The 10,168-nt window shown below is 53.0% G+C and overlaps 1 protein-coding gene across 1 annotated transcript; it reads right to left on the bottom strand.

The window, feature by feature from the left end:
* Positions 1–1,404: 1,404 nt before the first annotated feature.
* Positions 1,405–9,509, bottom strand: LYZL4 (lysozyme like 4). The gene is made up of 5 exons (XM_081159514.1): positions 8,771–9,509; positions 5,674–5,905; positions 5,408–5,557; positions 4,929–5,007; positions 1,405–1,657 (listed from the first exon to the last, which is right to left on the bottom strand). The coding sequence occupies exons 2-5, from the start codon at positions 5,810–5,812 to the stop codon at positions 1,588–1,590; spliced, it is 438 nt and encodes a 145-aa protein (XP_081015640.1). The 5' UTR covers positions 5,813–5,905; positions 8,771–9,509; the 3' UTR covers positions 1,405–1,587.
* Positions 9,510–10,168: the final 659 nt, after the last annotated feature.

Below are 10,168 nucleotides of genomic sequence, written 5' to 3' on the forward strand. Positions count from 1 at the left end.
TGGATTGAAGAGACCAACAGAGGGTTACGTACAACGTTAGAGTCTGTCCGCGTAAAGGGATGCCACGCAGCCATGAGAAGCGGCACTGGGATCCCTGTCACAGGCCTGAAACTGTTACGACCACGAAACATTAACTGAAGCAACCATGCTGCTAACCTGGCTGCCCAGCGGCAGCCGGGTGTCACCCACAGGAGCGCGCACGGGACTGCCCCGGCCATCCCTGCGTCCCTGCGAGGGCTCCGCGCACCTGTTTCCCGGAGGCGGTGGCGGGCGTCTTTGCCTTCTTTCTTCATGACGACCTGCACTCTCCAAGTTTTCATGACCCGATGTAGGCTTTTGTGTAATTTTTTAAAAGTGTAAAAAGTGGAGAGAGGGCAGCCACAAGCAGGCAGACACTACAGCGCACTCTGTAGTGGTTTCTAAACATCTGACAGTGTGGGGGAAAGTCCGTAACACACAACGTGAGCTAATATTCACACAGTGGAATATTAACCGGCACGAAGGGTTCGTTCCGAAGGGTCTCGAACACCGTGGGGAAGCGCACGCCATAGACGAGCCCTCCCGGAGCCCTCCCGAGCCCTCCAGCCCTTCCCTCCTGTACCCTCCTGTGCGGGGCTGAGCGCTTAAGGACCCCGCTCTCCAAACCCCGGCACAGCCCCGCTTCCCGCAGGTGCCCTGGCTCCTGGCGGCAGGTGAGCAGGTGCCGCTGCTCCCACGTGCCCCTCGGGCAGGTGAGCTGACACCTGCTGCTCCCTCCCCCCGGGCAAGGTCCCGTGAGCCTCCCGGCTTTGGAAATAAACCCGTCTGCTTAAAAATCAAAATACATGTGAGGGAACAACGTACTACTATGCTTTTTTCTTTCTAAAAAGAGAGGTTAAACTCTGTCTGTGGCATGATGACAGCACTGCTGAAAATGAAAAAAAACCCCGTCTGTAGAAAAAGGGACGGAAAAGGAAGGCCGCCAAAGCACAGCAGCGCTGTCCTCGGGGGCCCTGGGCACAGGCAATGCTCCTTTTTTATGTTTCTGTACCTTTCACAGCCTCTCTAGTGCAGTCATGTGTTATTGACAACTTTTAAAAACTTAACTCTTTGTAAGAAAGAGCAACTGCTGCTGGATTCTCTCCACAGGCCTGCAAAGGGGATCCTGTGGCCTCCGCCCACCCACCCATGTGTCTCTCGTGGACACGCGCGGGACCCGAGGCCCCTCCTCTGCTCTTCTTTGACTCCCTTTCCTTCCACTGTCTCTTTTCTTCCTTCCCCTGTTTAACAGCCACAGACACACCTTGTGTTCTAGATCGTTCAAACCTCCCACCTGAGATTAGGTGATAATAAATCATAATAATAGTAAGTGACGGTTATCATAGTGACGACCACGATGTAATTATACAAGTGGAGACCGCTGGCCCAGGTTGAGTAAGTAGCTGCTTTATTCTGTATCCTGCATCCCTGAATGAAGGAAACGGTCGGCCCTTTCCATCTGGAGCTGTCGCAGGCGAGATCATCAGCAAGACCGAGCGAGGGCCGCACCCAGGAAAGAGTCTTCATTCAGAAGATGCAACGAGGAGTGTTGCAAGGGCCGCCCGGGGGCTACAGGTGGCATCCGTCCAACCACCGTGCCAGAGTGTTGGCGTACTGGCAGTTCCTGGTCCAGGAGGGCCTGTGGAGGGGAAACCCGGGGCGTCAGAGCTCAGGATCTCGGGGGACCCGGCCTCACTGGCCCCTTTCACCCCGGCCTGGTCCCTGGGTCATGGAGCACGGCCTCCCTGCTGGGGGCACATTCCTCGAGGCTCTCGTGCATCTCAAGTGTGTCTCCTGCTGCCTCGACCACACCCTAACGTGAATGCTGGTGCTCCCTCCGTCCTCAGGCTCACCCCCACCCTCCACCCCCCAAACGAACACACCTCTTTCCGTAAATCCCACACCGCGAGATGGGGAAGCAGAACTGGGAACTGCAAGATTCTCCCCAACCCTGCAAGGCTGGTATTTTCAACTTCTCCAAAGTGAGCATCAGAGTTCTGGGACTGGCCCAGGGTCATACGGTGAGCATTTGGCAGACCCTAGATCTGAAATGCAAACCTTGTGCCCTGGGCAGGCCCTCGTCCGCCTTTCCATGCACCTGCTTCACCCCATCCTCCAAAACTCCTTGCGGCTCCTCAACCTACCAGGTCAGCTGAACTGAGCTTCCCTAACCTCTCTCCTGGCACCCCTAAGAGTGATCCCCCTATTCCCAGCCCCTGTGTCAGCAGCCGGACCCCAGGTCCTCCTCTCCCAACCTAGAAGCTGTGGGAGTCACCAGGCCAGCTGCAGGCCATTAGAAATTCTGCCAGGCAGGCCTCCAGGAGTCTTCCAGGGTCCTTGGTCCCACAGTTGAAGAGGGGGCTCTTGGTCTCCTCCCTTCCTGTCTGCCCCAGCTCTGCAGAGCCACTGACCTGAGCTTTGGAAAAGACATCGCTGCTTATTAGCTCAACAAGAGCTCACTGTACTGGGAATTCTGAACAAGTCAGAAGGCCGTGGTCAGCCTGGCCGGCGGCATCTCTCTACTTAGGGCTATGCAGTGAAGATGATCTCAGCTCATTAGTCCTTACTCTAGAGAGCCAGCCACGCTTCCGAATTAATTGGAAAGCCAAGATGAGGTATGAAAGATACTTTAACTACTCAGAAGACAATTAACAGTAATAAGGGGACTCCCACTCTAAGACATAATCAAGTCAGTGAGGAAAATGGGTTGATGAGTAAGTGGTGTTGAGACCACCGACGATCCATTTGAAAAACATAAAGCGGGGTCCCTGCCTCACTTTTTATACCAAAATAAATTCCAAGAAGGCCGAAAATTTAAGAATAAAAACATGAAACCATGAAAATTCTATTTTGTAATGGCATGAACAAAAGCTTAGTATAAGATTTAGTTTGTGCCAGGCACTGTTTTAACACAGAGGAGAACACAGCTTCATTTCTTTATAACCTTGGAGCATGGAAAACCTTCCTAAGGAGGAGATTTCATAAAAACTCAGAAGCCACACCAAAAAAAAAGATTCAGGGATTTGATTCCCTGAAAATGTAAATTGGTTGTGTCCCCCACAGGCCCTGACCAGGGCAGGGATGGAACCTGCAACTGAGGTATGTGCCCCTGGCCAGAATCAAACCTGGGACCCTTCAGTCTGAGGGCCGATGCTCTAACCACTGAGCCAAACTGGCCAGGGCTTACTGTGTAGTTTAAAGATGCAAAGCAAAACAGAATGATATTACACAAGTCACAATTTCCAAAAACCACACAAGTGGTAATGATCCATGCTAATGAGCCGGGGGAACGCAGGCCCCTCACGCAGCGTGGCTGGAGGTCCCCCCTCTCTGAATGCCTGTGTAACAATCTGTCTCCAGCGTTTCAATGCGCCGAATGGCCCCAGCAAATCTTCTGCAAGGGATTTCCTTAGGACACACTGGAAAGAACATAAAAATGTAAGAGCTAGATGATCATGTGGACTTGTTTGAAACAGCAGCAGGAACAAAAATGGAAGCAACCTAACTGCTCATCAGTAGGGGACCGGCAGATGAGCCCCTGCAGCATCGGCACAGCCGGGGCCCAGGGACGGCAGAGACTCCTGGGTAGAGACTCACCAGGCTTCACAAGCTCCATTAATAAGTGAAAAAAGGCTGGGTGACGGTCAGTGTGCACACTGGAGTCCCGCCTGTATTTCGAAGTATCTGTACACATTTTTCTTTGGTTTACGAGACATGGCAACAGAGGTGACCCTCAGGAGGCTGATAAGAAGTTTCTTTTATTTTTCAATTTTAAATATGTACATATTAGTTTATTTTTAGAAATAATAAATTAAAAAGTAAAAAATCTTAAAAATGCCTCCTGGATAACGGCTCCAAGTGCAGCCTTGGTCTTTCTAGAAGCATTTAGGGGGCAGCTATTATGTGCCCGGCATCGAGCTAGATGCTGGGGATAGAGAGTAGCAAGAAAAAGACAAAAACCTCTGGCTGAACTTAGCTCCCAAAGAGACAGAAAAAGGCAAAAAAGCAAAAAACAAAAGCCCTGACCTCTGAGATGGGCACATCTCATGTGGCCAGATGCTGGACGGGGTCTCCACCGCGTCCAGGGCCTGGGGCTTATGGTAAGGACCACCACTCAGGCTTCCGCTAGTGACCAGCCCACCTGCTCCACTGGGTGACCTGCTCAGACACCCCGACCTGAGTCTGCCCCACAGGAGGACAGGACAGAATCCTCCAGTTGCCTTCTATAAGGCCAGAGCGTAGATCCTCTAAGCAAACCATCCCCATCTGTTTGAAAGCTGAAGCCCGGAAAAGCACAGATCCAGGATCAATTCTAGCACTGCGGCCAGAATTTAAATCACTCCTGACAAATTAATAAGAAAAAAGACAGATAACACAACAGAAAACACCCCAATGGGATATCATAAAATGCAAAAGAAGATAAGGCAAACTTGTTATTCACCTTCCCAGTGGCAAAGGTTTTGTAATTGGTGAGAGTGTAGTAACCTGGGCATTTTACTAAACTATTAGTATTAGTGTAAATTGGTGCAAGCTTGCTGAAGAGTCACTCACCACATGCACCAGGGATCTTTGAAAGGATTCAAAAACCCTTGGGGGAACATAGATGAGAGAAATAATCAGAGATATGCACAGAGATTTATTTCAAAGGTCCTCATTCCGGCGTCCTGTAGAACCCTACACAAGATGTGAGGTGTGTGTGGGGGGGGACTCAACTTCAGGCAATTTGACTGATAGCTGTTTCCTTCCTTCTGTGGCCTTGGGGCTGTAGGACTCAATGGTGTGGTTCTGCTACCTTGCTGACTGGGATCCCACTAGTTTGAGCCTGTGGATGTGCAGCCAAAACTAGACCAAGATCACGACGAAATGGGTAAAAGTCATTGATACAGAATATTTAAAGATGCACCACTCACCATGCTCCCATTCCTTGTTTTCCTTTAACAATTGTCTTGGCACATTCGATGGTCTTATTTAAATTTGGATTCAGCAAAGCTGTGGAGAAAACGAAGAGGAACGATATCACCATGTGGCCGCCGAATCAGAGCGAGAGAAGGCACCAGGTGCTGCCGTTAGAGAGGCTCCCGTGTGATTCCGTGTCACCCTTCAGGCCCGCGGCTGGCAGGCCTACAGCGTCCTGCCAGCCTCCTCTCGACATCGCCACCCCGTCTCTGCGTATCTGGGTGTGGGCCTCCCCCGGGCCTGGCTCACGGCTGCCCTTTCTGCCTGTGTCCCTCCCCAGAGGGCCCCACCTTGGATTTGGTTCAGCCCAGCCCCTGCCAAGCCCTCCTCCTTCCCGCCCCAAACTTGTCAACTCCGGCCCCTAGGAAGGCAGACTCTGAGCTCAACGCTGTGGCCCCCAGTGCCCTCTGTGGGACGGAGGGAGGGGACCTACCCGAGCAGGACACGTGGCAGAGGTTCTTCCCCTTGTTGCACCAGTCAGGGTCGCGAATCTGAAAGAGGCCGAAGCCCATGTAGGAACCAGGGTTGTTCTCGTAGACAGCCTCGGGGTTGAACTTGCTCTCGAAATAAGCCAGGCACACCCCTATGACGGAGCAGGGGTGGGGTGTGTGGCTCAGAGGGGGCTGGAGTTGGGGGTGCCTGGGCAAGGGGCGGAGGGAGAGGGGAGGCGGAGGGAGGGGGCTGAGAGGGCCTACTCACAGTTTTCAAGGCTGTAGCCCTCAAAATTGCTCAGGCCTCCGTCATGGAGCATCTTGGCCACCACGCAGCGTCCCAAGACATCAGCGCTGCCGGGGACCACCAGATAGCCAATGAGGGAGAGGACCACGGACGCCTTCATCTTCTCCAGGCCCCCCCACTGCGGGCAACGGCAGCCAGGCGAGCGGGCGGGTCACAGACGTGACTCTACCCAGGTCCCAGGACACCGGTTCCTCTGGAGGGAAAGAAGAGCAACGGGGGTGAGGAGGGGCGGGGTGCAGAGGAATGGGAGCCCCCTGGCTCCGCCACGACACTGCTTCCCACCCCAGTTCTCTGCCTGCGAGGCCCTGCACCCGGATACCTAGGCCTCACTCTCGTTAGCCTCTCATCCCCTAAGGAAATTGCTCCTCTGAAGGCCCCCCTCTCTCTCTCTCTCACACACACACACACACTTTCCCTCCATCAAAACCCAACGACTTCCTCTTGGTTCGCCTCACTCAGCCCTCTCTCAAGTTAGTTACAGACCCTAACATCCTTCCTTCCCCTTTCTTGTGGAAGCACAGCCTGTTGATTAAAGGCGCTTTGGCTACAGAGGAAGAAAGCAGAAGGCCGTTGGTCCTGGCCCCACGCTCGAGCACAGCCCCGCTGCGCCGAGCGATCCCCGCGGCCTCTGTCCCGGGTGTGCTCTGAGTGCTGGTCTCGCCCTTTTCACAGCCTAGTCGCCAGGTTTTCCACAGACCCAGCCGCTGAGCTTCCGCTGCTGTCCCCACAAGGAGACAAGCCCCGGCCCAGCCCAGACCTGCCACTGGCGAGCTGGGTCATCATCAGCGACAGCAGACACGTCCCTTAGCCTCACCGTGCCTCTGCTTTCTTGTCTATAAACGGATCGCTTGTGGGGTGCTCAGAGAATTGACTCGAGCTTATCGGTCTCCATTTCTGCTGTCGCCACCTCGACCCCCTCACCGCTGCAAGCTAAGGCACGGCCCAGCCTCCTGGTCCCCACTAATCCGGGCTGACTCCTCCAAGGGCGTTTTCTACCGCGACTGAAGAATGTCCCCAAAGCACGTACGAAACGTCACTTTGAGAATGCCGCTAGCTCCCCGTTCCTCACCATAGCAAATCCATACCCGGTTTTCTAAGCTCTCCGTGATCTGGCCTTATCCTGGTCCCCTCCATCAGGAGGAACCCAGTCAGGCAACTGAATTTCACGTGGCCGCCTCCCTGTGCCTCCCTGTGCCTCCCCACACCTCTCCCTCCACACTTCTGCTGCTGCTAATTCGTACCGTAGTGTCACCTCTCATGCTCCTTCCCAAAGCGTGACCCTACCATGCCTTTTCCCACCGAAATGTTGCTCCGTTTTGAGGTGTCCACCCCAGGTGCCACCTCCTTGAAGCCTGATGCAATCCTTCGAGAACATTCCCTCTCTGAGCCCTTATTGTCCTCAGAATCATTTCCGTAACACCTAACCGGTGATCGTCCCAATATGTCCCATCCCTCCGACTAGAGTGTACAATTGGAAATCGGATCACACCTCCTTCCTGGCCTGCCCCACAGCCCCTGACACCGCATAAATATGTATCAATTGGACAATTAATTGCACCCTCCTGTTTGTGGCTCTTCACAGGTATATATGCATCTCCTCCAGCCTGTATTCACCTACCCCAGGGGCTGGGGGGTTCTTTGTTTTGGGGGCTCTCCTGTGCACTGGAGATTGTTTGGGAGCACACCTGGCCTCTAGATGCCAGTAACTCCACCCCCTCAGGTGTGACTATCAAAAGTGTCTGGACACTGCCAAACATCTCCTGGGGGGACGGAATTGGCCCCTGTTGAGAACCAATGACCTGAATGTCTAACTTGGGCAAAGGTTGGAAATAAATAAGTATACTCATGAATTAGAAGAGCTGCACTTCAAGCATTTGTTTTTCCCCTCGAGCCTCATGGTTCACTCCAGGCATGACCAGTGTACCAAATACACTGGGACGACGGCCTGGCATTTACAGGCTCAGAGTTGCGAGTCGGGTTGCCTGGGTCCAAAACCAGCTTTTCCCCCTCAGTGGCTGGGATCTTAGTGATCCCAGGAATGATCTAAGGCAGTCACTCAGTCTCTTGGTGCCCATTTCCTCACCTATAATAGAGGTGAAAGTAACACCTAATGGCATTGATTTAAAGAGTAAATGAGTTAAATATGCAAAGCATTCAATCTCCCGGGGACACTTGTTTTTCCTGAGACCTGGTGCACTCCCTGCCCTTAGCTTAATAACCGAATCCCAATGTATCTGAGAGAAGTTTAGGCTTACGTTTCCCAACAGAGCAAACAATATTTTCAGGCAACGTCTGTCTCCTAGAAGGCAGTCCCCATCTCAGCTCATAAAAGGCATGCTGAGTCCTCTCTCCCTCCCTCTTTCCCAGCGGACGATTCACCGAGGGCCCTGTCCCCTGTTCTTCCAAAGCCTATGCACCTCTCGCCATCTCCACACCACCCCAGTCCAGGTCCTCATCATCTCTGATTTCTGTCGAGGTTTCCTAACTGTGCACCTCCCTTTACCCCATACTCCTCCCTTGCTCCCCTCTCCCCATTCTCCACACAGCACTAGAAAGACCTTAAAAATACATATCCCATCACGGTCATGTCATGCCACCTCCCCTTGTACTTTAAATAAGATCCCAACTCCTCAACCTGGCCGACAAGACCCTTCCTGACCTAGCCCCCGAGAACCTCTCCAGCCCGATTTCACACCTCTCTCCCTCACCTTCACACCACCAAGTTCACCTTGCGTGTTTTGCTTTAGAACAGCCCCGTCTCATTCCCACCGCAGGTCCTTTGCACATGCTGTTTCTTCTGCCAGGAGCACAACTCCCCCCAGCTACCACATAGCTTGCTCTTTCTGGTCATGGTCTCAGCTCAGATGAACTCACCACCTCAAATAGGATTCCCTGACCACAGCTGGTGCTCAGGGAATCTCTCTGGAATGAACAAATGAACAGAAACCTACCCTTCCCAGCAGAACTGTCTTCAGATGAGCAGTAAGTGAATTTGCTGATGAGCATCACCTGCGGCTGGGTATTGTCACACCTGTCCTAGTTCCTGCCCACCACGTACCTGTTTACCAGTCCACCAATCCGTCTGCAGGTCTTGGTGCCTTCTCGGGGGAGGGGAGGAAGAGCCCCTGTGGCTGCTTCGGCCTTTCCTATGGGAAAGTTGCTCTCCCTCCACTCAGTTCCCTGGATTTTTTAGATGCTACTTCTCAGTAACCCCTTTTCCTTCACCCAAGAGCTTCGTAAGTCCTTTCCCATGGCCTGCTCTCCTGGAATCTTTTCTATGACATCAGTTGCCATGCACCAGAATATTCTGAAGCAGGGAGGGGCCCGTTGCCATAGCATCTGTATTCATTCTCTATTGCTGCTGTAACAAGGGACCTCAAACTTAGCAGCTGAAACAACACAAATGTCTTGTCTTAAAGTTCTGCAGGTCTGAAGTCAGACATGAGTTTCATGGGCTACCATCAAGGTGTTGGCAGAATTGTTCACTCCCGGGGGCTCTCGAGGAGCACCTGTTCCCTTGGTCATTCGGGGAGTTGGCAGAACAAAGTTCCTTGTGGCTGTAGGACTGTGATCCCGTTTCCTCGCTGCCCCCAGCCTATGGATGGGTGTATGACCCACTTCTGGCCAGTAAGATGTGAAGGGAAATGCACTGGGGAGAGGGGGCTTCTGGGGATGCTTTTCCCTTGGGTCAGAGGCAAAGGAGGGAGAGAGGCCCTGTTCTAGGCCACCTTCTTTCCCTGTGAGCTCAGCTGCACAAGGCGTGATGTTTAGAGTCACTACTGCCGGTTTTTTTGTGTGTGTGTTTTTATGTGAGGGGACCTAGGGAGTGGCATTGATGTCAATTCAGAGCCTGCCATCACCAATCCCTGAATCAATATCAGCAGCTGCCCACCTCCAGACTTCTTATGCAAGGAGCGCGAAGCTCCGGTGCGACATCCCCCTTTAGTCACGCATTGTACTTGCCGCTGAAAACACCTCCCACTGACTCAAGGGATTTGCGTAGATCTGCCAGACGTTTATCTTCTAGTCCAAGCACGCTTAGCTGTGGTGTTGCTTGTCTAGTTTTAAAATATTTGGCTTCATCTGAAATGGCATCTGGAAGAAAAGAGCCCCACTTTTGTGGAGTTGTTGGGAGCCGGCTGAGGCAGAGTGTGCTCGTGGCCTTGAGACAGGGAGGGACAGAAGCGGTGTGTTCTTTTGTGAACACTCCTCTTGTTACCCCTGTTGGGACAAAGACTCCCTCGGCTACCTACAGTGCACCGAAATGGAAGGAGAAAGACGTCAGGCTGTGCCCAGAGAAATGCCAAGTGGGAAGCAGGCAGGGGACCCATCACGACCCGCAAGCCCCAGCCTGGTGGGAGGCACAACACCGTCCCGGTGTGGGGGGATGGATGGGGGGCTTGTAAGCCCAAATCACAAAGGGGATGAGAGAAACCAGCAGGTGGGTGGCCAGCTA

This window comes from Miniopterus schreibersii (assembly GCF_964146895.1).
Source record: "Miniopterus schreibersii genome assembly, chromosome: 15".
Taxonomy (NCBI): domain Eukaryota; kingdom Metazoa; phylum Chordata; class Mammalia; order Chiroptera; family Miniopteridae; genus Miniopterus; species Miniopterus schreibersii.